We start from the raw sequence: 25,537 nt of genomic DNA on the forward strand, positions 1-25,537 counted from the left end.
AGAGAGAGAGGGAGCCAGATTATTCAAGTAGATAGGAGATGAAGATGGAAAGCAATACCGGTGCTGAAGCATCGAAGAGAAGGTTTCGTGTAAAGGATTCTGCGAGTTTCTTAAAGAAGGAAAAGGGAGGCTGTATATCTTGAGAAGATGCATTGTTATGCTTATCTGCTGGCATGATTAGGATGTTGCTGTTGCTGATGTACTAGACTCCAGAACTGTTTCTTTTCTTCTTTCCTCTTTCATGATTCAAGAGCTTTATATGTAGTACTGTAGTAGTACTATCAACTATGTACAGTTTCTAAAAGAAGGAAAAGGGAGGCTGTATATCTTGAGAAGATGCATTGTTATGCTTCTCTGCTGGCATGATTAGGATGTTGCTGTTGCTGGTGTACTAGACCTCCAGAAACTGTTTCTTTTCTTCTTTCCTCTTTCATGTTTCAAGAGCTTTATATGTAGTACTGTAGTAGTACTATCAACTATGTACAGTAATCTACTCTTTGTAATGTGTTAACGACTCCTTTCTTCTTTCTCCTTCTGATGATAAAATTTTGGTGCAGTAGTTTGCTTGAAAATGTGGACCTCTCTTTGCTATAAAGGCATCTGTTATGTGTTCTTTTGTGTTATCAGCCAGTGATTTCTTGCTGGACTGAATGTTAAATATAGTTCTATGTATGGATCAGCAGCAAGTTACCTGTGATTCTGGTAAACTTAGCCTAATCTTTATTGAAAGTTTGAAACTGTTCTGTTTTTGCATTATGAAGTTGACAACTTTGATAGAATCAGCTTTCATATTTCAGAACCAAAAAAAACACAATTTAGCCCTTGAAATCTGCAAAGCCTCTGTCTTTCATCTTCTTCTTCCTATTATTTCTTCCATTTTTGGGAGGTTTCCCGTTTCCATGCCCCATAGGGCTCACCATGTATATGGTCCAATCAATCATCTTGTTGGGTGGGACTGTTGCTCAACACTGGTTTCCTAAAACAGATTAAGAACATGAGCCTTGTCTGGTTATGGAGAATATATATATGTGCTAGCTTCTTGGTGTATCATATATGTTATCTTGGTTTTTGTCCAAAAAAAAAAAAAGGCAAATAAAGAATGTGACAGTACAGATGAGAATCAGGGAAGATGTTCACATTTCGATCTCTTTTATGTGGGTCTGATCACATCTGGCAGGCCCCTCAAACCAGACTTGTAATATTCCCAGCATGGATTTTATGTTCTCAATTGAGAAGAGGCATGGTCATCTTTATTTTTTGTCCCTGCATCAAATAAGATAAACAAAACCCAACTATGCTTTTGTTTGATTTGCAGGCTTAATATGAAGAATGATAAGAGGCTAATATCAGATGTATGTGTTTAATCTCCAGGTTAAGATAGGTGATTAGATTTGTATATTGGCAATTGTACATCATATTATCAAACTAAAGCAAGTGAATAGTTTAATCAGATGCAGTTTAATATATATCAGATGTTAACATGGGATTGGATTTACAGTAAGCACTCTAAGATCTTCCCTCTTCTCGCTGCTCGAAGAAAGATTATGCAGCAAGTGTGTAATATATGCCAAAGAAGGCAGAGCTCTTGTAGAAATAGGAAATCTGATTTCGTTTTTACATGAAGTTTTGCAGCAATATCATTAGACCAGAGGTTTGCTATAGATGGTATAACCTATCAAGCTATCTTGATATGAGTACAAGTGGAGTGCAATCTTCAAACCATTTAACCACAATTATGTGGCAAGCACCTCTTAGTTATTGTGTTCAGATGAACTTTGATGAGTCTGTCAACAGATCTTCGACTGTTTATGGCATCATCCAAGATCATGATGGAAGACCAATTATTGCCGCTACAAATTGTATTGGAAGAGCTTCGGTACCTGTAACAGAAGCTACTGCCTTGAGGGACATGTTAGTATCTGCCATGTAGAAAGGATTTACAAGGATAGAAAATTAGAAATTGAAGGAGACTACAAGTGAGCCATTATGATTTATGAAGTAATCAATCCACCATGGGGGATGAGGATGCTTAAGCTGATTGAAGGCATCAGACAAATTGGTTGTGATTTTGAACTTATTACATTGAAACATATCATTAGAAAAGCAATTTTTTTTGGCTGCTGCGGTAGCTAGTCCAAAACATTTTACTAATTTCCACATGTTGTGGAATGATAGAGTTCTACTTGAGGCTGATATTGTAGATGTTACTTGCCCAATAGACCTGTTCATGTTTGTATAAACTCTTTCTCTTCTTTTATGTAGGATGCAAATTTGCTCCCCACTAATATTTTCCCACCCTCATCTCCACCCACCTAATTAAACGTCATATGTCTTATCTTTTAATCACACTACCATAGTTAATAACATCCATTTATAACAACAAATTATATCATCTCCTAAATTTACTCTTTTTTTTTCGATAATCATCTCCTAAATTTACTCTAATCACTTTTCTTTTTCTTTTTCTAAACAATTTAACAAAGTCTAACAAATCTTTTAAGAGAAATTTTATTCATACATCACAACTTGCTAGATACACATCCCAATTTTTTTTGATAAACTACCTATTTTGTCCCAAATCCTCCTAAACCATGACCCAAACGCCTAGCTCATTGTCATCTCATCACAGCAAGCCACTTCATGGAATTATAATGTTAATCATCTTGGTTCATCCATGATCATCTTTTTGACGATTTATGTAATGAATATAATCAAATATAAGAAAACTAGATCAATACTTTTCAAAAATACACAAATTTAAGTTCATCCTATGAAATATGTTCGAAGTCATGGAAAGGAATCCAAGCGACCGCCTGTATATGTTTTAATTTTCATTCATGAATCATGATTATCCAACTACATGACATGGCCAATTTATTGGTTATGCTATGAGATTCACTTTTGTTTGTTGCAATCTCATCACTACGCGCACGTAGATCGATCATGGTTTTTAGGGATTGGATTGTGCTGTCAATTTCATCAAGGGAAGAATAAATGGAAATTTTTAGGGCTCATGATTTGAGAATGTAATTATAATTATGTTTTTTTTTTTCGACAAGAGTAATTATAATTATGTTGGTGTTTTAAAATGTATCAAAGGGTAAAATTGTATTTAAAAATCTTTCAAAAAATAGGGATGTGCATTGAGTAATTAGAGATGTGTGAATAAAATTTCTCATCTTTTAATCACACTAACCATAATTAATAACATCCATTTATAGCAACAAATTATATTATCTCCTAAATTTACTCTTTTTTTTCTTTTTTTTGAGAATCATCTCCTAAATTTACTCTAATCATTCTTTTCTTTTTCTTTTTCTAAACAATTTAACAAAGTCTAACAAATTTATTAGGACTCCTATAGTCTCGTTGTTATCAACTCATGTCACTGGGTTTCTTCCTTCTCCTTATATCGCTTTCCAATTTTATTTTTTTTAGCGTCAGAATGCTACTCCTAATTTTTTGTTAGCATTAATGCTAGTGCCAATTTTTTTTTCTTTTTTTCTAGTGTTTGAATGCTACTGCAAATTCGGGTATGTATATGCAAGAACTTATTTATTTGAATCGATAATTCAATAGAAATATATATATACAGGAGATGACTACTTGTAGTTCAATAACTTTGTTTCATATTTGAGGGTATTTTCAAATATGTCACCTCGGTAATTATTCTTTCAAAAAACACCCAGACGTTATATATCTTTGTTGATCGATCTTGAGGAGTCTTAAATTTGTTAGGCTTTATTATTTTGTTTAGAAAAAGAAAAAAAGAGTGATTTAAAGTAAAAGATAATATAATATATTGTTATACATAGATGTTGTTAACCATGGTTAGAGTAATTAAAAGATATGACATGTATCATTCAACTAGGTGGGTGGAGAAGTATGGGTGGAGAGCAAATTTGCATCACTTTTATGTATACATATATAAAAAATAAAAAACTTTTAGAAAGTGTATGGTTACAAATATTAAAGAGATGAAACATATATACAGGCGAAAAAGATGTCTAAAAAGAAAAACATTTAAACCCGCGAGCCATTTTGATGTGATTTTACTTTCAATCGGGACACTTATTAATTCTACTATATCCATTTTTATCTCACATCTTGACAAAAATTATTCGCCTATTAAAAATTGATATACACACAACTTTTACATCTATTATACGTTTTGAGTAACGTTCACTATATCTCACGCATGCCTAAACTACATTTTACCCAAATTTAAACATCATGTATTACTTGTGTCAGCATATTGATTTTGCATGGCATCCTTTTTCCTCTTTCATTTGGCCGGGTTAACCAAAACTCCCAACAAAGTTCTTCCCCCGTCATGCACTCTCACTAAACAGGTCTCGTAACCAAAACATTCGAGAATAAAAGGACCAACGCGCAAAAACCAAAGGTACAAACTTCAAAGCAAAACGGGAAAACAACCCAAACAGAAAAAAAATTAAGGGTATCACTGCAAAAACTAGAGTCAAAAACGATAGTTGATAGGTCGCACAGTCTCTTCTGCTTTCCCCAGAAATTTTTGCTCTGTTTTCGCATCTACAGCAGATCACACCCTTTGTCTTCTACCAGGTAACACTCTCACTCTCACTCTCACTCTCACTCTCACTCCTCCACTTCTTATTCAATCTTAGACATCCTCATCAGTATGTTCACAAATATAAATACGCGCCGTGTATCTATACATTCCATACAATTTAGGGTTTCTGCTTTCATTATCTGGTTCTGGTTCATACAGAGATTCAAGAATTGCGTTCTTGTATAAAAAATTTAAATCTTAGACCCAATTAGACATTATTTAGGCTCAATATATTGTAAATTAAAAATAAAGAATTACAGGAATTTGTTCTTGATGGTTTCTGCTGGGTACATGTGTTTAACTGTGGTAAAATTGAGGGTCTTTGTATTGGTGAGTGATTGGTATAGGTTTTTTTTTTGGGCGGGAATGTCAAGGTCAAATCTTTTTTGATTTCCTGGGTAGGAAGGTTTGGTTGTTGAACTGTAAAATGATGAAAGATTGTTGAAATGAAAGTACATTGATGAAAGAATTGAACTTTTCTTGAAATCTTTATTGGGTTTTTTATTTTTTGTTTTGTGTATGATTCTGAATGTGTGAGGCATCTTTGAGCATTGTTGTTGATGGTTGGAATTTTATTGAAGGAATGATTGTGGCTGAAAATCCCAATGCAAGTACTGAACAGAACTTAGTATCGGAAACTCTTCAAATGACTCGTTTAGCTAATGGGGAGGCGGAGGTAAGTCGTCACAAATCGAACAATGAAGTCTCCGGCAAAGATGCATCAACAGATGATGTAAATGGGATCACGCCGCCTGAGGTTTCTAGTGTAAGTTTTCTCATACAAAAGAAAGTAAGAGGCATGTTGATAAATGACATTCAATAATTATTGTTGACTGGGGCAAGTTCATGCATTATATAACCATTGGCTTTACCTATTCAACTTTATTGATCTACAGAAAAAGGCAGGACAGCAAAAAGAAATGACTTTCCAAGATGTGTACAACCAAGACCTCGATGATGAGGAGGATGACAGTGATTGGGAGCCCCTGCAAAGGAGTGCTGAACTTGTGAAGTGGTTCTGCACCAACTGCACAATGGTCAACCTTGGTGATGATGTCAATTGCGATGTAAGTTACTTCCCCCGGGATGCTTTACAATTCTGCCTTTGATATGTTCTATTTGTATTCTGTCAGGCATACATGGTTGTGCAAGGATAATTTGGTGCTATTGTTCCCATGCAGATATGTGGGGAACATAGAGAGTCTGGAATTCTTAGGCATGGTTTTTTGGCATCTCCCCTGTTACCAGATTCAGGCTTGACTGAGATTGATTCTGATATTAGAGAAAGACATAAAGGTGGGTACTTGATTGGTTATTGATTTTTAGTTTTTTTTTTTTTTTTTTTTAAATGGTTTGTCTATGTGCTATGATTCCTCTTAGGAAATCATGTTTATGCAACTATTACATGTCTTGCTGCCAATCTTATTTGGTGGCCAATATTGCTTTCTGGCAGTTGTTTATTTTGTATGCTAAATTTGAAGACACTTAATATTACATTTGAACTCATGGTTTCAGAAATTTTATCATTTCCGGTACGTTATTCAGGGTGTGCTTTTGGTGTTTCATTCTACTTTATATGAGGTTGAGGGGATATGTTCAAGGTCCTTCATATAGTTCAGTACCCTTGTATGTATGAACTGTGAAACACTCAAGAGGTTTGCAAATCATATAAAAGAACTAAGACTAAGATCAAGCGAGTCAGTAGTGTTTTTACCGTCCTTTATAAGAGTCCATTGTATGTTGATAACATGGTGTGTTTTCAGTAAAGTATATTGGTGTTGAGTTTTGGTAAAATGACCGCTAAAATTGGTCCTCAGTGACAATGATGACTTTCTTATACAATTTTTTTGTTTGCTTGACACAGGGTCACGAGATTCAGCCTCAAACAGTTCCACTGCTGTGGGTTTTGATGAGAGAATGTTGCTACATTCAGAAGTATGGTGTTTCTCTAATACATGTGTTCCTTCCAAGTCAAGAGATATAAAGTTTCTTTAGAATTTACATATCAATACTTGTCTGAACATCCAGACTATCGCAACTTTTGATGCACCATTAAATTTTTTAATTTTTTGGCTAGTTATGTATATAATCTTATTATGGACATTAATGTGGCAAGTTAAAAACTCTTCATTTCTGTTTATGTAATTCTAACACTTTTTGTTCCTCCTTTTTCTGGGATTGCCTTGCTAGAGCAGATTCAAATGCAGTCACATCCACACCCAGAAAGACCGGATCGTATTCGAGCTATTGCTGCTAGCCTTGCTACAGCTGGTATTTATCATTGAAGTTTTCTATAAGTTGTGCACTTCAATTGTTACTGATTAATTATGATTGTATTGCCGCTCATTTGCTTATTTTAGACTAACAGCAAATGTGAAATTTTAACTTTTGCAGGTATATTTCCAGGACGATGTTACCCAATTCCTGCTAGAGAAATTACGCGTGAAGAACTGCAGATGGTAAGTACCCACCCTTCATCTTGGCAACTCGGTGAAGTGCCATTTAGCTGACTTCTGAATTTGGGAGGTTAGGTTGGGGCAGTTTATCCTTTAAGAGGAGGTAAATTAAAATCATTGTGGAGTTTTTCTTTCTTAGCTGGTGATTTCTAATTGTGCGGTTCCTTTTTGCAAGTAAAGGTCCATTCCTTAGAGCATGTTGAAGCTGTTGATCTTACAGGCCATATGTTCTCCAGGTAATTATTATTTTTCTTCATCTCCAAATCTGTGTGTATTATATATGTATAGAAGGAATATCATATTGACCTAAAAAAAGAAGAAAGGAATATCATAATTCTGAGTATAAATAGAAAAAAGGGTGCCCCTAGATCTGATTATTTTTTTTTGTTTTGTTTTGTTTTGTTTAGACCTATGTTACCAAGTTTGTTATTGTTACCAAAGCAACACCATCTTGCGTTAATGGTTTATTATTGCCACCTGATTGATAAGTTATGTATGGTTGGCAGTTATTTCACTCCTGACACATATGCCAATGAACATTCAGCATGCGCTGCTAGGCTTGCAGCAGGTTTATGTGCTGATCTTGCTTCAGCGATTGTTTCTGGACGTACCAAGAATGGTTTTGCTTTGGTATGAATATTTATGGAGCTAATTGCAGTACTACCCTGTACTGTAGCATCTAAGACAATAAACTCTCTATGCTTTCAATTTTGGCAATTCACTACCCGAAACTTTTCTCTCATTGTTGAAAGGACAGGGAGTAGTTTGTAGTAGATTATTGCATAGGCTACGGCATACTATACTACATTGCAATTTACCCAAAAATCGGTTACTTATGTTGTCATATTTTGTTTGTTTAAGAGTTACAAATCTGATAGTTGCTCGATCAAATGTCTCAGGTTCGACCTCCTGGTCATCATGCTGGTATAAAGCAGGCAATGGGGTTTTGCCTCCACAATAATGCAGCAGTTGCTGCATTAGCAGCTCAAGTTTCTGGGGCTAAAAAAGTTCTGATTGTTGATTGGGTAAGTTGATACCCTAATTTAAATATCCCATTATCATGTTCCTCCGTATGCAGTTTTGATTTAATGTTCAACCCTGAATGTTCAATAACAATTGCAGGATGTTCATCATGGGAACGGCACCCAAGAAATATTTGACCAGAACAAATCGGTGAGCAACTTAGTGTTTGAATTTTCTGCTTTCATCTCTGGTTTACATGGTTTTCGGAGCTGATAAATTGGGCCCCTCATTTAGGTCTTGTATATATCTTTGCATAGACATGAGGGGGGGAAGTTCTATCCTGGTACTGGAGCTGCTGATGAGGTAACAAATTTTTCTCATAGTTTTGTTATCATTGTTAGTTGCTTTATATTCTGTATTTTGTATTATTGCAGTTTCCTTTGTTATACGGTTATCTGTTGGAATATAACTGAGGGATTTGAGTGATGGCTACATCAGGTTGGTACTATGGGAGCTGAAGGATACTGTGTGAATGTTCCATGGAGTCGTGGTGGAGTGGGTGATAATGATTATATTTTCGCATTTCAGAATGTTGTGCTTCCTATAGGTTATTATCTTCTTTTAAAAGGGACTATTGATAACACTCGTCTACACTATATGCATGAACTCTTGAGATTTTCCTATCATGTTTCACACCAAAAGTTGAAGAAAGTGTTTTTCTACATGTATTGTTTGATTATTTGATATTCAAGTAATAGCTTCTGAAACACATTGTTTTGCAGCTTCTGCATTTGCTCCTGACATCACCATCATATCAGCAGGATTTGATGCAGCAAGGGGTGATCCTCTAGGATGTTGTGATGTAAGGATTTCTAATTTTTCTGACGAATTTTATTAAGCATACGGCTGCTGTTATCTGATGGCTTACCCTGTCATTTGATTAAAAGTGTGCAGCATCTTTGTCTTTAGTGTCTTATATTCTACTGATTTTGTTACTGTAGGTTACTCCTGCTGGCTATGCAAAGATGACTGACATGTTGACTGATTTGTCTGGAGGGAAGTTGTTGGTCATTCTTGAGGGCGGGTTTGTGGCTCATCTTTAAGTTTTGTTGGTCTCTTACTTTTTATTTCCATCTTCAGCAGAACTTGATTTGGTTGATATTATTCTTTTGGCAGGTATAATCTACGGTCAATATCATCTTCTGCTACTTCAGTAATTAAGGTAATCATTTGTTTCATTTATGAAATGATTTGGTTATGTGTGTCTCCATTAGGAACAGCATATGGTCTTAAATCTCAAGTTATGCCAGTACTTCAGATTTTACTTGTTTAACATCAATTGCATTTTGCTTTCTTTGGAGATTAGATTGCTTATGCGAGATGTTTCTGACTTATGTTTCTACGAGATAGGTATTACTGGGTGAAAGTCCAGGATGTGAATTCGACAATGCTTCACCTTCCAGATCTGGACTGCAAACTGTTCTAGAGGTCCTTAAAATTCAAAGCAAGTACTGGCCTGTTTTGGCGTCCAACTTTACAAAATTGCAGTCACAAGAGAGAATGCACTCTATTGAAAACAAAAGTGAGGAACTCTATCTCCATCTTTTTTCTATAGTCTATACACTCTGTGGCTGAGAAGTCTAGGTCTATACTTTGTTAATGGACCGATTCTATGATTACTAATTTGCATCTAACACAAGCAGGGAAACAAATAGAAAAGAAACGGCGGGCTGTGGCTCCAATGTGGTGGAAATGGGGACGGAAAGGTCTACTGTATCATTTTCTAAATCGCCATGTCCAAATGAAGCGAAAGGGTGTTTGAGTTAGATAATCACCATGCTTCAATGCATTTTTGTAACCTAGTTAGTTCCTGGGATAGGATGAAATGTATTATGGCTTGTCCATAATGCTTTTATATTTTGAGAATTGATATCATACAATTGGAGTACATCTTTCTCCTCTGTTTTGGGAACAATCAATTGAATGAGATCTTTCGGCCCTTGTCCTTTGAAGTTGAAAGAGATGAGAGCTTGAGCCCCTTGCGAACGGTCATTAGATGCAGTCGATTGTTCATTAAAAGAGAAAAAGAAAGAAAAAATCATTGGAGAGCTTACACTAATGAGCCATTTATAATTTCCAGTTGCCTACAAAAATCAACATCATGTCTGCTTTCATATATACAAAATGAATTCAACTTTGAATTCGGAAATGTTCTATGAAAAACATGATTAGAATAGATATCAATGCTGTAGGAAAGTGAATCCAGTTCTCTTGATTCTGCTCTGCTATGTAATTTTATTCCCTTTGAAAACCACTAAAAATCTGAAATCCTACTAGAACTGTTGTTATTGGTGCATTGTGGGATGTGCCATTGGGTAAGCAACTGGAACAACATATGGGGGAGGATGGGCGTGATGGGGATGGTGTCCTGGAGGAAGCATGACAGGCGTGCCAACCGCGGATGCCATATGCCCCGGAGGAGCAGATACCGGGTGCCCCATCGGCGCTCCATACATGCCTAAACCCGCCATATGCGGCTGATGAGGCCTATGCTTCACCGATGGTGGTCCTATCGCGGCTGCACCTGGGGCATAAGCATTGCTCTGTTGCCCTGTAATTGGTACCTGATGATTTGGGACATCTCCACCATTGTTGACACTAGTAATGTCATGGATACTCGACCTTCTCCTGTCTCGATTCATCGAGTTCAAGCGAATGAAGTACTTCTGCGCATGACTGGCCACTTGTGTAGGGGTCCTGGAAATGACAAAGTTCCTTGAAATGCTTCTCCAATCTCCCTTGCCAAACTTGTCAAGACCAAGTAGAAATAACCTGAAAAACAAGCAAAACAAACAAGTTATCAGCAACTGCTCTATAATAATTAAAAGACCTCTACAGCTTTGCTCCACATTCATTATTAGTAAGCCTTCATTCTTTAATCAACTAGATTGCCATCAATAGGAAACTAACAATTCAATAATGTCAAAAATTGCCTACACTTTTATAGCAAACCCTCCCACATTGAATGAATCAATCCTTGTCTGTCCCACAATATACATAATCAATTCATGGCAAAGATAGGGATTTTGCTAATACCAAAAAAAGATGGGTTTGTGTCAATGAATCTGACTTCACCTAAAAAGCTCTGTACTTTGCTAAAACCAAGCTTCAAGTTTCATTCTTTCTGATACAAAGGGTGAAGAAATCCATATATACCTGTGTTCTTCTTCAGTCCATGGGATCCCTTTCTTTCTTTCTTGTTCTGACCTGGACCCTCCTTTACTTCCATGGCCAGAAGAGTCATGACCCAAAGCCGAAAACCCACCTCCATTATTTCCATGGCTGCTACTCAATCTCTTATCAGAAGCACTAGAAGAAGAAGCACGAGCAGTGCTGCTCACAGATGTGGTAGCTGCTTCATCCCCACCATAAATAGGAACAGGAATATTACCAGACTCGATTGCACCCACATCGTCAACTAACATTTGGTAGTGTCGTTTCAACTCCTCCATGCTCTTGGTTGGAACCAAAGAAGCAATCTTGTCCCATGAACCTTCCTCGTCGTCCTCGATCCAATGCAAAGCTATTGCGTTCTCGAAGGCCTTGTCTTCTTCTCGGCTCCAAGCAGCGTTGCAAGACATAACTGGTGTGTTGTGGTGTTTGTAGCAAATGATGTTTCAGTTTTGGAAATGGTGAAGTTGTGTTTGGTTTTGTTGGGTTGTTTAGGAAGAGGAAAGGGGGGAGGGCGCGCAGGATTAGAGGAGAGAGTGTGTAGGATAAAGGAGAGAGGAGGAGGAGGAGGAGGAGGAGGGTTGTCAAATTATGAAGAGGAAGGACCACTATCACTATGGAAGTGAAGGGATGGGTGGTTTGTCATCTAGGAAAAGTTGAGCAGAGAGAAAAAAATATCTTTTCTTTGTGTCTCTGCTCTCTCTGTGTATCAGACTATCAGTTACTGCTAGTGAAGTGAGACAATGGCAATCATAGAGGGGGTGAATTTTGGGAACCGATATTGGCCCAGAGAATTTTTATCCAACTACCAAGTACCAACCTCACATGCAAAGCTGCTGCATTCACATTTGTGTTGTGAAAAAGTTGTACTAAATTTCGTATCATGTAATCATGTAATCATGTCGAAGTCGAATGTAATGAGAGTCAGTTAAATTAGTAATCAATAAATCAATCAAAAACTTAATTGTGTAAGCTCTAATCACATAATCTAATATAATACGAACTTTATATTATGTTTCATGCGCAATGCAATAAGAGTTGTCGGTTTTCAAGGTTCATGTTGAATGCAACAAGAGTTGTCGGTTCAACGTTTAGTACATTATGGTAAAACAAATTATTTCCCGTGTTGAATAGTTAATTTGTGCCTCTAAAAGCTGTGTTCAAGTCCACCAAGATTAAACTTGCGTTAGCCTTTTTGACTTTGAGGGTGAACTCTTTTGACACTTCGGCATTGGTTGGTTTAAACTTCATGAATGTGGTAACTGACTTACTGGTACAACAAAGCTTTCGTAAATTTGAATTACCTTGAAACCGATAAGCCATTCTCTATCCAAAATTTAAATTTGACATTTAATTTTGAAAAGGGCACACACTTTATTCTTCTCTGATGAATTAGTAAAAATTAGTAAAAATTGGGAGAGAAAGATTCTCTTTCTATCAACTGAGACGTGGCCAATTCTCCATTTCAAGTTCTGGACTAAAATGCGCCCACATATAAGTCCAAAAGACCAAAACCCTCAAACTTTCTTCATAAATTTAGACCTGCATTATTTGCAGACTTGGAAGTACAAAATGCAGCATCTTCTTTATATACAAATAATCCACATCTGTGACGAGTATTCTGGCAGTCTGGTTTACCGTGATCAAGAAATTAATGACTAAACTTTTCATAATTTATTTGATCAGTCAATAATCGTAACCAAGAGTCATGATAAAATGTATAAATTTGCATGAGAAAATGTTTTGCCAACACAAAGATGTTGTTAGTTACTTGGTTAGATGAAGATTTTGAGGTTAGAACTATGTTGTGGTTATGATTAAGATTAAGTTGAAGTGGGATTATGGATAAGGAAAGTGTGTTATCTTAACAATCATATCAAACAGCTTAACCATTCTTAAACGATGAAGGGTTTGTGGATATGAGCAGGCATATATAAACCCATTAATGGTGATGGATATAGCATAGAGCATCAGATATAATTTCTTTGTAAAACTGAAGCATCAATTTGATTTTAGGCCTGAGGGCTGAGGGGTCAACAAAATATTATGTAGTGGAGATTATAACAGAATCTAAAGATGGATACGAAGGGCAGCCAATTACGAAGGGCGTCACATTCAACTATGAATTGAGACATAAGATCAAAACGGGTTAGATTGATTTGTGGTCCAATTTATTACAAGAATATTTCTTCTTTCTTTTTCACAAAGAATCTCTTAACCCAAAAATCTAGTGATGATTGGTCAGTTAGACCTGCTCAGATTCACCTTCGTTGTAAAGAAAATTTACTACTGTGGAAAGAGAGCTCTAAACAAAAGTGGCTTTAGGTAAAGTGGGACAAAAATTGAGGCACTTGATGAGTTGTTTGTGTAGAGCTTCAATCAAAATCATATGATTAGTGTTGCTGAAAAAAAAAAAATGTATTCAAAAGTTAAACTTTAAATAAAAACAAGGCCAATTCCTCATTTTTGTTTGGACACAAAAACAAAACAAAAAATAGATCTTTCACTTTCTGAGAGGGGGAGGTCTGACAATATTGAATTGATCATTGATGTCTGCTACAAGTTGAGGTTATTTCCCCCTTCAATTCTACAAATTACTAAATTACACAGTTGCAACAACATGAATCTTCAACTTCCATTAGAAAGGCAAGTTCCAACTTACCCCGAATTATAAGCACCAAAGCTGCTTCTAGGTTGAAAAGAAGAGAAATCCTCTTGAGTGGTGCTGGGAAAGGGACGACTTGTATGACAAATCCTTGATTTCTTGAACGGCTGTTTTAGGAAAAGTAGTGAGTTCAAAAGAAAAGGAATGCAAAGCTCTAACCGTAGATATCGTTAACAGTAGATATCATTAGGAGGGAAATAGGGATCAAGTATCACTAACCTGGTCAAAATAGTACTTTAAGTCGGGGGAATATGCTCTCAGCTCAGTAACACAAGGAAGCTTCAGATCAATCACAAGGCCAGTCCTTTGACAGCAGGTCGTCGATACAGATTCCGAGACATTTTTGCATGCTACCTTGGTGAAGTTGGCAATCCAATTTGTATAGGTGCGAGCCCAGGGAGTTTGGTATCTTCAGAGGTCCCTTTCAGAAGTGCTGCCCTTTCTGGGTTAAGAAGTAGGAGTTGTTGCACATCCTTGGGAAGCACATTAAAAACTGCCTGCAGATCTCCCTTTAGCTTTTGGAAAGTCGCAGTAGAGCCTGTGCTATCTGAGCCATCATTTCCAGATTGCTGCAGCAGAGGAGTGAATAGGATTGGAAAAAGGAATATACTTCAATTCCACACAATCATCCATTAAAATACGTAAAAGAAACATGAAGCAAATGGTTTGAGCAAAGAATCTGTAAGCTGAAAGCGTAATAAAGCATCAACATACGGCCAAATGGGGAAAATATCTGCGCAATTCTATGTTCAAATGACGGACAAGCTTATGGATTGTTCTCAAACTGACAAGACATTTTTTTCTTTGAACTCCATTTTGGGTCCATGTGTGGGTCCCACCATTGAATCAGCAATCAATATATTATAATTCCATTAAAACACAAACACAATTGAAAGTATACACTAACCCGCACCATGGATTCTATGAAAAACAAATCCTACCAAAATCCTACAAGAGATAACACATCACAAGATAAACAAAACCCAGCAGATCTGTAAACCAAAAATCCAGGACACTTGACCAATTCAACCTTTAAACATCTCACATAAGTATGTCAACTCATCCTAAAAAATTAAAATTAACAAAGAAAACATTTTTTCAAAGTTAAAACTGTGCTAAATGGACCCTCATGAAGACGTTTTTAGAGATAGTTTCTGAATCTTTCTTTTTTGGTTGGACTTGGAAAGGTACTAATACAAGATAACATACTTAGCATGGCGAGCTTACCTGTGTTTCTCCAAGAATATGTCTCTCAATAGCATCGAAGGAATCAACAACTTCCAATTCCGACATATTAGATATTAACTGATGTATATCAGTGTTAATTCTCGCCTGCTTCCATAGTCTATGTTGCTCTTGTTCAGCAACAGTACGCCTTCTTTGAAACCATGGTGCAAAGTTGGGCCCTTGCAGAAACCGCCTATACAGACAGATAACACATAATAAATGCTTACCATTAGTAAAGAGAACCGACTGTAGAGATGAGGAGGAAAAGTTGTGGTAGTTAACAATACATCTGGAGTTTAGTAATTATTACCTGTATAAGTCCAGCCAGTTTGATCTCATCCTTTTTGATAAAAACTTCCCAGGTCCTCTTGCTGATAAACTTGCCAGAAATTCATCATCATTAAATGGAGTGAGGGGAGGAGGGTCTACAAAAGGAGAAGAACCTTCTGAAGGTGTTCTAGTCTTAAAATATGGGCCAAAAGGCGCCAAAAAGTTGGTGGTGAGCTCCAAGAAATGACGCCGCAGTATCTCATTGTTAACAACTGACATTGATTCCTCAACCCGTGGTGACATCCCAGCATCTATAAGCCTATTTAAGATAGAAGTGTCTGGCTTAGTTGTTGCAGCATAAGTGCTCCAAATGGCTTCCTTATGCTCTGTCATGAGACAAAGAGGACCATCTCTCCTCAACTTGACGGCATTCAACAAGTTTGAAGGAGAAAATCTTTTAAGGGAAAGCTGTTGAAGACCAAACCCTTCTGGTCTACCGGAAAGTCTTCCCGTAGAGGACCTACTAGAAAAAGCAAGCCGGTTTGTATTAGGAGCAGGGCTTCCAACTGAAACAATGTGGGGCATATTACGGAGAGATTTAAGGAAAAAGAGGTTAGTGACACCCAAAATCATAGGAGGAAAAGTGTCTCCTTCCTGAAGCGAGTTGAGCTGGGCAAATTCAGGGTCATGAATGGTGAAATAAGGTCTAAAATCAACACTATAAAGTAGAGGTGCAACCAAGCTCACAAGACCAGCAACAGCCTCAGAACATTGTGGAGGAGTTGGAGCTATGACAAGAATGGGCTCACCAATAAGTAACAACTCCCACAAAACCCAAAGCTGTAACAATAGACCCCTAAAGATGGCGAATAGATCCGAGTCATGAAAAAGACCCTGTGGGACTGACTGATTATTAGGAAGGAAAGGAGCCATAGAGGATGCAGATTCTTCAAACAACATCCCACTTTCTGAGGGCAAGCAATGCGCAGGTGGCAAGTTCACTTTCAAAGCAGCATTCCCAATAGGAAGCTCCATCAGCTTACCAGGTACAGGACATGGCCACATTGAAACATAAGCAGCAATGTGCTCAAGAGCCTTCCTTCCAATGTCAAAATATAGAGGACCCATAATTTGTAACAAAGGTCTAAACACACTAGAGAAAGGACTGTGTGACAAAATTACCACTGACTTCTGCTCCCCACCTCGTTTCAGCCTCTCATCGTGTCTCTGTCGATTAAAGACATAACCATACATGTATCTCGAAGTATCAGAACTGTTGTTGCTTTTTGAACTTCTTGGGGGTTTTACATCCGGGGAATTTGTAGGTAACTTCTTATCACTCTCAGTGGAAGACACATTGTCAACTTGAGGACGTTCCCGCCTTTGAAACCGGAAAAAGAATATACAGTCATGAATGCTTGAGCGATTCTGATGCTGGGACACAGAATCTGGGAACGAACTGAAAGCAATTTCAAGCTCCTCATCTTGCGTAAGACAACCAGGTGGATAACACTCTTCAATAAGCTGACCCTGTTCAAGATCAAACCTGATGATACAAAAGGCCACAACCCATTGCTGCAAAGATTCTGGATCAAGCTTTGGACTAAATTCTGACTTCACTGAAAATGAAGGGGAACGACTCATTTCCAATACAATCAAAGCTCGAATCCAATCCTACAAATGCCACTGCCTATCATCTTCAGCAACCACTCCCCCTACAAAGACTCTTCAGCACTTTTCATTCTTCGAAACACTAATGCCAGACTTTTCCAGTTAAATTTGTGGGGTTTTCTTCCCTCGAACAGTAAACCATAGCCTAACCAATTAATCCAACAAGAGTTCATTAATTTCCAGATAAGAGACTAACCAAAATAAGGAAATTCTGTTGGGTTTTTACAGTTTTCCTTGACAATACTTCAGCACATAAAAAACATAATGAAGCTACTTTTTATCAACGAATTGAGATATCTCAGCCCAGCTGAATCTAAAGTTAGTTTCTTTCTTACTATTACATCACCTAATCGATCCCAGAACCCATCTTTCGTTTCATTTCTCAGCATTCAAATAGAAACCAGAGCACATTGAAATACTAGACACAAATCAAAAACCCAAATTCAGAAAAAGATCTAGAAAAGAATTGGGTAGCTGGAACTTTACCTGAATTAGAAAACCCAGAACCCAATTTGTGCAGAACCAATCCAGATCAGCGAGATATAGACACCCAATTGGCCGAAAACAAATGGGTCTGTGTCAGAAATGAAAGAACAAGAAGGGATAGTAGGCCTTTGGAAGGGTTTGGGATGGCCTTAAGGGTATAAAGGTCTCAGCCTTAGGTGGGTGTGGTGCTCCGGAGAAATTAGGGACTTAATTACTTATGGTGAGGCGGAGTATCCCAAATATACTAATCACCAATGTTTTGATTATTTACAGCAAAATTTCCAGAAACTGAGATGATAGGGGTCCTCTTTCAAAAGCAGAGCACATGCCCTGATTGGGAAAATGTTTAATTGATGATGTTGCCTCATCCACATCTACTGCGGTTACCTACTGTAATTTTAGTGCCTATATTTTTATTTTTAACTTTAGGTTAAATCTTTTTCTATAAAAAGAAAGAAAGAGATTTTACTAACATCGTAGTTAAAAATCATATCACAACGTTTTATCTCTTTAAGTTATTAAGAATAAAATGAGATTTAAACTGTTACTTTCCTCTCCCAAACGGTCAAGAATAGATTTGAACTTCAATAAGATTGTTATTAACTCGACCATATATAATAATTAGTTAAAACAGTGTTTAAACATGTATATATTAACTTATTAAGATACATATGCATGGTGTTTCCACATATAAACAATTATGCATTGCTAAGATCTCATAGTGTACTTACACCACGGATACCATAATTAACGGCTAAGTAAGTTAGGGAAGACGAGTATCATCCATTGATAAAAAATCAGGTCTTAGACCTCTTCTTTTTGGGGAAGAAAGTTGAGTAATCTGTTCCCACAAGATCAAGATTGAGAAAGCATATAAATTCTTTCGGTAGGATCAACCTCCCTTGAAGAGACACCGTTCCTAACTTTGGAGTAAGCGCTCATGGACATCATTAGCATATGCGTAGACATGGATGTAGTTACACTCACTTTCATGGTAGCCTCACTTGGCATGTCAACTCATCCGGAAACTTCCGAACTGTTTCTCTCGATAAAATATCACACATATTTCTATTCAACTCATCTGAAAACTTCCAACTTGTTATAATAAAACTCTATTCCTGTACATTTACAATTTGAAAGCTGAAAATAAAAGAGAAAGCAGCTACCAAATTATATTCAAAAGGAACTGCATTTTGTTTATCTCCTAATCCTTGCATTGCTTAATTACAAACAGCTGCAATGACCAGTCACCATCATAGAGTATAATCAGTGTTAGATTCGTTCTTGAGTGAGGCTACCGTCCAGCCCTATGTACCCCAATTCCATGCCATACAAAAACTGAAGCAAGGTATCACTGATACCAAGCTAGACATCATACACAGGTAAGCGCTCCTCAATAGAAACACGGCATATTGGGCATTTTTTACACTTGTCACAGCAGGAACTGCACAAAATGGCGAAACAATGAGTATTTTATACCATCCGAAAGACGTTGACAAATTTACAAGCACCATGATATGTGAAGGTACCTGCAAAGGACGCGATGCCTACAGGGTAGCAGGACCACACTGATATCTCCCTCAAAGCAAACACGACATAACACTTTTTCCTGACAGGAGCATCATAGAAATTTCTATCACATACACGTACAAATGCACGTACCTAGTTCTGATGGTTTAACTGATAAAAGAAAGTGTTGATGAGTTTAAAGAAAGACACTCGAGCCTGTAAACCTAAGAGAAAGTATGACCCAAGTCGAGTTCATTGAATGTTTAGTACAATAGTGTCAATAGATTACTATATTATGATATAAAGCAAGCAACAGAGCACAAAGAGACAAAATGACAAGAACAAGGAACAGTAGAAGACAGCCTTTCAAAGTATTAAGCAGTTAAATCCAGAAGTTTACACCACAGAGTCACCATACTAAATACAATTGATTAAGGATGAGATGCATTACATTTTGAAGTCTTTCATACTCCTGCTGACTGTATTTTGTGATTTCTGTCTGTTCCCCAAGAGCTGCTTGAAGTCTCCATACCTGATATTTGTATGATGAAAGCAAAACACAAATTAAGATTACATAGTTTTGGCAATGGCAAAAGAAGAACTTCACTGTAGAATGATTTATAATCTCAGATCAGGGAGGCAGAGGGGAAAATAGGCATACAAATGTACAACTCATAACTCTAACAACAAACACATAAGCAATGAAGATGATGATCACCTCCTCAGTGAGATCCTTTTTAGGCATTTTCTTCACTATCTCTGGTGGATAACCACAGAAAGTGTTGTATCTGCACAATACCAACAAAATATATATATATATATATATTAGAAATTTGTGTACCGTAGTACAGCTGTAACACTATGAAATAGTTAAAAACTCCCTAAGTAAGATATGATGCATCACTAAATGTCTAAATCCCCAAATAACTAGGTCAGGATAAAATTTTCTGCGCTGTGTTTTTAAAATGCTTCAAGTTAGGTTAGTCTATAGATACCAAATTGCTGATCAAACATGAACATAACTAATAATGTTACATAAGCATACAAAATGTATTACATTTCTTGAGGGCCTTAAAGGTGAAATGAGAATGAAAATCAATACGCCTCCCATAGAAGCAGTGATTTCCTTTTATTTCTTGAACTAAAACAATCAAACCTCCTGGAGTCTAAGAGTTCAATTATCACAAATGAGATAAAGAACAATACTAAGTTACTAACCCGGAGGCCCCCTCATGAAATAGGCGGGCATTTTCCTCACAACTTCCTTCATCTATTGACCACCAGCCAAGTAGCCTGCATAAAAACACTATCAAATAAGAATTACTCCAGAGTATTCACCATATGTACCACTAGCGTTTAATAGGTCAACAATCCGGCTTACCCAAGATCCTTACCTGGAACCATGGTGCAAAAACCCCAAGCAATCATGTGCTCTGGAAGAAAATCTAAAATATATTCCTGTGCCAGCTCCAGTACGCAGTAAAAGTACAATTTTCTCCACCAATCTGGATGCAGCAAATAGCACACCAACACCTTGTAGTAGAAAAAGAGGAGAGAATACAACGGGAAGTGGGATATGTCTAGCACGATCGGGGGTTCCCTGAAATTTTAAATTAGGTTGGTAAGTTTATAAGAATAGTAGTTACAAGAGTCATGCTACAACACAAAAACATCACATACCTGAAGACGCATACATAGGAGAACTTGAAAACCAATCACAGGAATTTTCATAAGATGCCCACCAATGTCTTGCAGACCACACATTCTATCTTGATGCTGATCCTCTTCTGCAGAAACTAGTAGACCACTGTTCCAGTCAAGATATCTGATAGCCGTAGAAGATGAAGTAGCTGCTCTTGTGTGGGAATTTCTATGAATTACTGGATTAGACCACTTTGTACAGACGAGGAAGGAAAAGCACTCTGCAATACTGTTGAATGTATGCACCTTTTAGTCCCAAAACATGAATAAAAATTTCTTAACACAACAAGAAAAAGGCAGCCGTTAAGTAGGAAATATTGCACAATTGGCACAGAGACGGTACCTAAAGTTTATAAATAAATCCCACCAACCAAGAGAATCTACATCACCTGCAATATTTGATGTAAGGAAGAACATAAGTAGTAATTGTTTAAAGATTGTTACTTATGTTTTAGTTATTTAAGTTTTTCTTTCCTTTGCATATAAGAATGTAGAAATGAGTTCTATGGATTTATTAAACAATGCAGAGAAAGGGTCTAACAGATGAGTAATAAGGGAAGATGCCTTTCACTGTTACCAATTAGGGCTGGGAGTAAGAGACATTACCAGATAACTTAAGCAGGGTGAAGAATGTACCAGCAACAAAGAAAACCATGGAGATCGCAACCCAGAAATGCTACAAGAAACAGAATAACAAACCATGACAGTACTTCAACAAAAGACTTTCTAGATATGTGTAAAAGAAATTTGAATTTGAAAACAGAGCAAGTCTTCAGGGATGACAATCAGTTCATTTCAAAAGCTACTTACATATTGACATCAAACATTTTAATTTAAACCAAACTGAGATGCTGAATTATTTGACAACAGACAACCACAGCTGACAGTTAAAGACAATATTAACACACATGGTATCATGTAAAAACCTGGTGCTGCAATCTGCTAACAAAGTTGATGTCGCATGCAGACCGGAAACTTTAGTATCAATCATCACTTGAAACTTTAGATATTTCACTTAAAGTTAATCACTCCTATGCATTGTCGAAGACTTATCTTCTTCATAGAATGGTGGTGCAAAATAGATTAAGCATTCACAATAAAATCTTGTGAATACAGGAAAATGATATCAAATCCACCTTCACATATAACATCATGTGGTCATAACAAGGTATATTCGACAGTTAGTCAACTGATGAAATGAAACTCACAGGAAGCGTCTCCCATATTGCCTCATCATTCATGTTCTCATCATCCCCTGGCATTAGAGCCCTACACATCCTGTTAAAAAAAATGGGTATCAAACAAATGCATCGAAAAGTCATATATGCGGGAGGGTATGGTCAAGAAATACATAATTTCATATTCTAAATTATATCTTTATATTACCTAGAATGCATATTTGATGTTTCCTCCCATGAAACAATGTGAAATAAGTTCTTTTCCAGTTCATAATATTGCCTAATAATTTTTTGGCTTTAATCTTATTAGCTCAGATTAGAATCAATGTTTTCTGCCACAACAAAACAATTTAAAACTACAACTTAAGGATGGGGAGAGACATAGGAATTAGGAAGGAAACCAATGATGCTCGCACATTTTTTTTTTCTTTTCCAAAACAAATGACATAACTTAATAGGACAAAACAATGGATATTGAGGTAGAAAATTGTCACATTGAGTTACAGATAGACACAGAAGTGGTCAGGTTCTATTTGGAAAGCCAAATGGGTGGTAAAGGTGAATCAAATACAAGAAAAACACTCTTTACATAATTTTTTACGATTTAGAACCGATGAGCTAAGCATGACATCTATCTCTATGAAAGTAACAAATAGGAAGTAGTCTATTACAGAAAGATAAAACCGAAGAGTACGAAATGTTAAAGGAGATACCTGAAATTGTCAATTAGAATAATGAATTCGAATGCCAGTAAGGGAAGAAAGACAACCCTTAAGTTGACAGCTGCAAAACCCTGACCTGTAAGGTAATATACTATCAGAACTAACACTGGGAACTTGAAGCCATACTGGCTTGGTAGAAATTTTAGTGTGGTACATGAAAAGAAAGAGGAGGGGGAAACACTCCAACCTCATTCAGCTCTACCTCTTCCACATAAATTCCCCACACATGAAATGCTGGGGGTATCAGTCCCCAAATATCTTGTTTTTTCTTTTTTCTTTTTTAAAAATGAAGTAAAGTTAAACCAGTAGATTGGTGCGTACCGTAACGAGTTTCAAGATATATACAGAGGAGCAACTCAAATGCAATAAGCAATGGTGTGGCCACAACAGCATGACATGGCGCCCACTGTCCAACAGAAAGAAAAAAAAATCTTAATATCAGTAGAGTATCAGATCTTATGAAATACAAAACCGAAGCTATAAAGAAACATGATTTACTTACATGACGACTGTGCGGAACTGATGGAGCAGGTAGTGAGAATCTTCCTCGGGCAACAACTGCATGAAATATCCAAAGTGGAAAAAAAATTATCCTGCATACAAAATGAAACATAATCAGAGAGGAATCTAATTATAAATTTTAAAGGAGCCTGTATTTCTATTTGTGTGTGCATCAGACCATGCATTTATATCAACATTTTGCAGCAACAACATCCAAATCAGATTCCAAGAGTTGATGAATTTTATTCAAATCATCTAAGCAAAATAATCAACAACAAAAGGGGGTATTTTTAGCCTGTATTTGCCAGAAACAGTCGACCACAATCATGATCCAATTTGTTAGAGAACTGTGTCCAATCAACACATCTCACATTCCATCCAAGATAACACAATTTATGCTTAGAGCCACATATATACTGACAACATTTTATCGATAGCTCCTTGAATTGAAGATATTACTGTACGCACTATCTGACCATAAAGGAACGAGCTTACCCAATGAGATATTATCCTAGTCCTACAGTGTTGGTGGGAATAGGTTGAGGGAAAAAAATGAAAATGAGTAAGACACTCACCACAAAGATCACAATTTAGAAGAGAAGATTCAAACTTTCATGATCCTTCTTAAAACAACTACCGCCCGACTAACACTTGAGCTTTGTCCAATCAAAAGTATTGCTCAACACGAACTCGCTCAGGGTTGTGGTTTTAACAATAAGCCACCGGCATCAAACAGCTTGTTTCCATACTCTACTCGGTTCTTACCAAAAACAGTTGGTAATGCAGAACGGCATTGCAGTAGTATAACCAATCCCATGTAAACTCTGAATCAAGTCGGTAGTGAAGGGCCCTTCTTGTTCCCACCTATGTCACCAGTGAACTCATTTCCCAAACCAATTTGCTTCTTCAAATCATTAGAAACGCGATCAATTCCTTTCGCCATCAGTCAAAAACTACACTCTTTTATCACTAATTGCTAATGATAGCTACTCTCACATGCAAACTAACTCCCCAATTATAAAAAAAATAAAAAATAAAAAACCATCACACCTGCCTAACCAAATTTCATAAATTCCCAAACTTTCCAAACTCATACACACCTCTATAAAAAACCCATAAACCAGAAAACCAAATTGCATTCGAATCAAAACAAACAGCAATTCCAGACTATCAAAATTCAAAACTATAAAACCAGAGAGAGAGAGAGAGAGAAGAGAACGGACCACCATGAGTAGGAGACGACATGGTCGAGCTTGAGAACGAGCAGCAGCGTGAAGGTGAAGAGCAAGCTGTGGGCTGCCAAGGCCTGCACGGAATTCAACACTCTCCTCCAGTTCATCATCACCCCCCAAAACGACGTCGTTCAACTCCACTTCTTCTTCTTCCTCAAAAAATATATATAAATAAAGGTGTTGGCTTTCTTTTCTGGGAGGGATGAGAGATTGCTGGGAATTTGTGGGGGATTGAGAAAAAAGGGGGTGGTGGGTGTTTTTATTTTACAGTGTTAAGAAATTGGGTCTCTTTCTCAGTTTTCTCTTGATGAATAAAAAACAAAACGCATTTATTCTCTCTTTCTCTTTCTCTTTCGCAAAGAACGAAGCTTTTTCCCTCCTTGCTCTCTTTCTCTCTTTCTTTCTTTAATCTGGTTTGGCCTCCCTCTCTTTGCTTTCACTCCACGCTTAGTGTGTCGCAGCCTGATTAGGCTGACCTCTGCAGTAATTTCCGATGATTTTGTAGGCTGAAATGACCTATTTGGCCTTCAATCCATGGGACCCATATAATGGAGCTCCAATAAAAGGAGATCATAGATATCTATCAACTTTCCTAAAGTAAGGTTATCTCAATATGATGATGTGAAGGATAGGGTAAATCCTAATAATTGGTAAGGTTATATCTCAATAGGATGATGTGAAGGATAGGATAAATCCTAATAATTGTTAATTACAAAGAGTTAAAAGACCATAATAGATAGACAATATGGATTACAATTTCTAAAAGACTATTGATCATTTATAATTTAAAACATATTCTTGTACACGGTAACGTTTTTATAAAATTATGAATGCGTGCTTCAATCACAACTTGAAGTGTTGAAATGACAAACTAGATATTAATTGTTTGATGAGCATATGTACTCGCAGACAAGGAAATCACATTATATCAAGAAACAGAATGATCTGAAAATGAAAACAATGCCTTTCCAAAAAAGTGCAGAAAAAATCCACCAATACTTGAAGTTCTTGTTTGGGTTAATTTCTTGAGGAACAACCAGATTCTCAATCATGGCACATAAAGCAAAATTGGACCAAACATGTATTTTCAGTTTAATTTGACACCACTAGCACCAGTACTTTGCTTTGAGCTGC

General features: G+C 36.9%; 4 protein-coding genes across 4 annotated transcripts; 1 reads left to right on the forward strand and 3 right to left on the reverse strand.

Moving 5' to 3' along the window:
• Positions 1-5,120: 5,120 nt before the first annotated feature.
• On the forward strand, positions 5,121-10,026 carry LOC101311870 (histone deacetylase 15-like). The gene is made up of 17 exons (XM_004301028.1): positions 5,121-5,357; positions 5,488-5,658; positions 5,773-5,887; positions 6,456-6,526; positions 6,787-6,862; positions 6,986-7,050; positions 7,228-7,283; positions 7,554-7,677; positions 7,947-8,072; positions 8,170-8,220; positions 8,305-8,373; positions 8,509-8,617; positions 8,793-8,872; positions 9,012-9,094; positions 9,187-9,232; positions 9,421-9,592; positions 9,714-10,026. Exons 1-17 carry the CDS (start codon positions 5,121-5,123, stop codon positions 9,830-9,832), a joined length of 1,770 nt encoding a protein of 589 aa, XP_004301076.1. The 3' UTR covers positions 9,833-10,026.
• A 165-nt stretch (positions 10,027-10,191) lies between these two features.
• On the reverse strand, positions 10,192-11,749 carry LOC101292898 (transcription factor DIVARICATA-like). The gene is made up of 2 exons (XM_004299188.1): positions 11,227-11,749; positions 10,192-10,842 (listed from the first exon to the last, which is right to left on the reverse strand). Exons 1-2 carry the CDS (start codon positions 11,649-11,651, stop codon positions 10,356-10,358), a joined length of 912 nt encoding a protein of 303 aa, XP_004299236.1. The 5' UTR covers positions 11,652-11,749; the 3' UTR covers positions 10,192-10,355.
• Positions 11,750-13,909: 2,160 nt separating this feature from the next.
• Positions 13,910-17,047, reverse strand: LOC101312160 (protein DENND6A-like). Its single transcript, XM_004301029.1, has 4 exons — positions 15,444-17,047; positions 15,134-15,326; positions 14,126-14,475; positions 13,910-14,013 (listed from the first exon to the last, which is right to left on the reverse strand). Exons 1-3 carry the CDS (start codon positions 17,045-17,047, stop codon positions 14,257-14,259), a joined length of 2,016 nt encoding a protein of 671 aa, XP_004301077.1. The 3' UTR covers positions 13,910-14,013; positions 14,126-14,256.
• A 1,505-nt stretch (positions 17,048-18,552) lies between these two features.
• LOC101293200 lies at positions 18,553-24,839 on the reverse strand. Its single transcript, XM_004299189.1, has 14 exons — positions 24,395-24,839; positions 23,173-23,263; positions 22,992-23,076; positions 22,662-22,746; positions 21,979-22,048; positions 21,377-21,446; positions 21,114-21,159; positions 20,750-20,999; positions 20,464-20,669; positions 20,288-20,362; positions 19,788-19,857; positions 19,521-19,601; positions 19,090-19,169; positions 18,553-19,004 (listed from the first exon to the last, which is right to left on the reverse strand). Exons 1-14 carry the CDS (start codon positions 24,511-24,513, stop codon positions 18,926-18,928), a joined length of 1,407 nt encoding a protein of 468 aa, XP_004299237.1. The 5' UTR covers positions 24,514-24,839; the 3' UTR covers positions 18,553-18,925.
• Positions 24,840-25,537: the final 698 nt, after the last annotated feature.

Source organism: Fragaria vesca, linkage group LG5, assembly GCF_000184155.1.
Source record: "Fragaria vesca subsp. vesca linkage group LG5, FraVesHawaii_1.0, whole genome shotgun sequence".
Lineage (NCBI taxonomy): Eukaryota > Viridiplantae > Streptophyta > Magnoliopsida > Rosales > Rosaceae > Fragaria > Fragaria vesca.

What these genes read in the sequence shown, in the direction of transcription:
- LOC101311870 (XM_004301028.1), top strand. Translation starts at nt 5,121, where the DNA reads ATGTGTGAGGCATCTTTGAGCATTGTTGTTGATGGTTGGAATTTTATT. An exon ending in GAATGTTGCTACATTCAGAA is followed by an intron (nt 6,527 to 6,786) that starts GTATGGTGTTTC and finishes TTGCTAGAGCAG; the next exon opens with ATTCAAATGCAGTCACATCC. An exon ending in CCAAGAATGGTTTTGCTTTG is followed by an intron (nt 7,678 to 7,946) that starts GTATGAATATTT and finishes CAAATGTCTCAG; the next exon opens with GTTCGACCTCCTGGTCATCA.
- LOC101292898 (XM_004299188.1), bottom strand. Translation starts at nt 11,651, where the DNA reads ATGTCTTGCAACGCTGCTTGGAGCCGAGAAGAAGACAAGGCCTTCGAG. An exon ending in TGGACTGAAGAAGAACACAG is followed by an intron (nt 10,843 to 11,226) that starts GTATATATGGAT and finishes CTTGTTTTTCAG; the next exon opens with GTTATTTCTACTTGGTCTTG.
- LOC101312160 (XM_004301029.1), bottom strand. Translation starts at nt 17,047, where the DNA reads ATGAGTCGTTCCCCTTCATTTTCAGTGAAGTCAGAATTTAGTCCAAAG. An exon ending in AACTGGCTGGACTTATACAG is followed by an intron (nt 15,327 to 15,443) that starts GTAATAATTACT and finishes CTGTCTGTATAG; the next exon opens with GCGGTTTCTGCAAGGGCCCA. An exon ending in ATATTCTTGGAGAAACACAG is followed by an intron (nt 14,476 to 15,133) that starts GTAAGCTCGCCA and finishes CCTCTGCTGCAG; the next exon opens with CAATCTGGAAATGATGGCTC.
- LOC101293200 (XM_004299189.1), bottom strand. Translation starts at nt 24,513, where the DNA reads ATGATGAACTGGAGGAGAGTGTTGAATTCCGTGCAGGCCTTGGCAGCC. An exon ending in AAAAGGATCTCACTGAGGAG is followed by an intron (nt 19,602 to 19,787) that starts GTGATCATCATC and finishes TACAAATATCAG; the next exon opens with GTATGGAGACTTCAAGCAGC. An exon ending in AGTATGAAAGACTTCAAAAT is followed by an intron (nt 19,170 to 19,520) that starts GTAATGCATCTC and finishes TGCTCCTGTCAG; the next exon opens with GAAAAAGTGTTATGTCGTGT.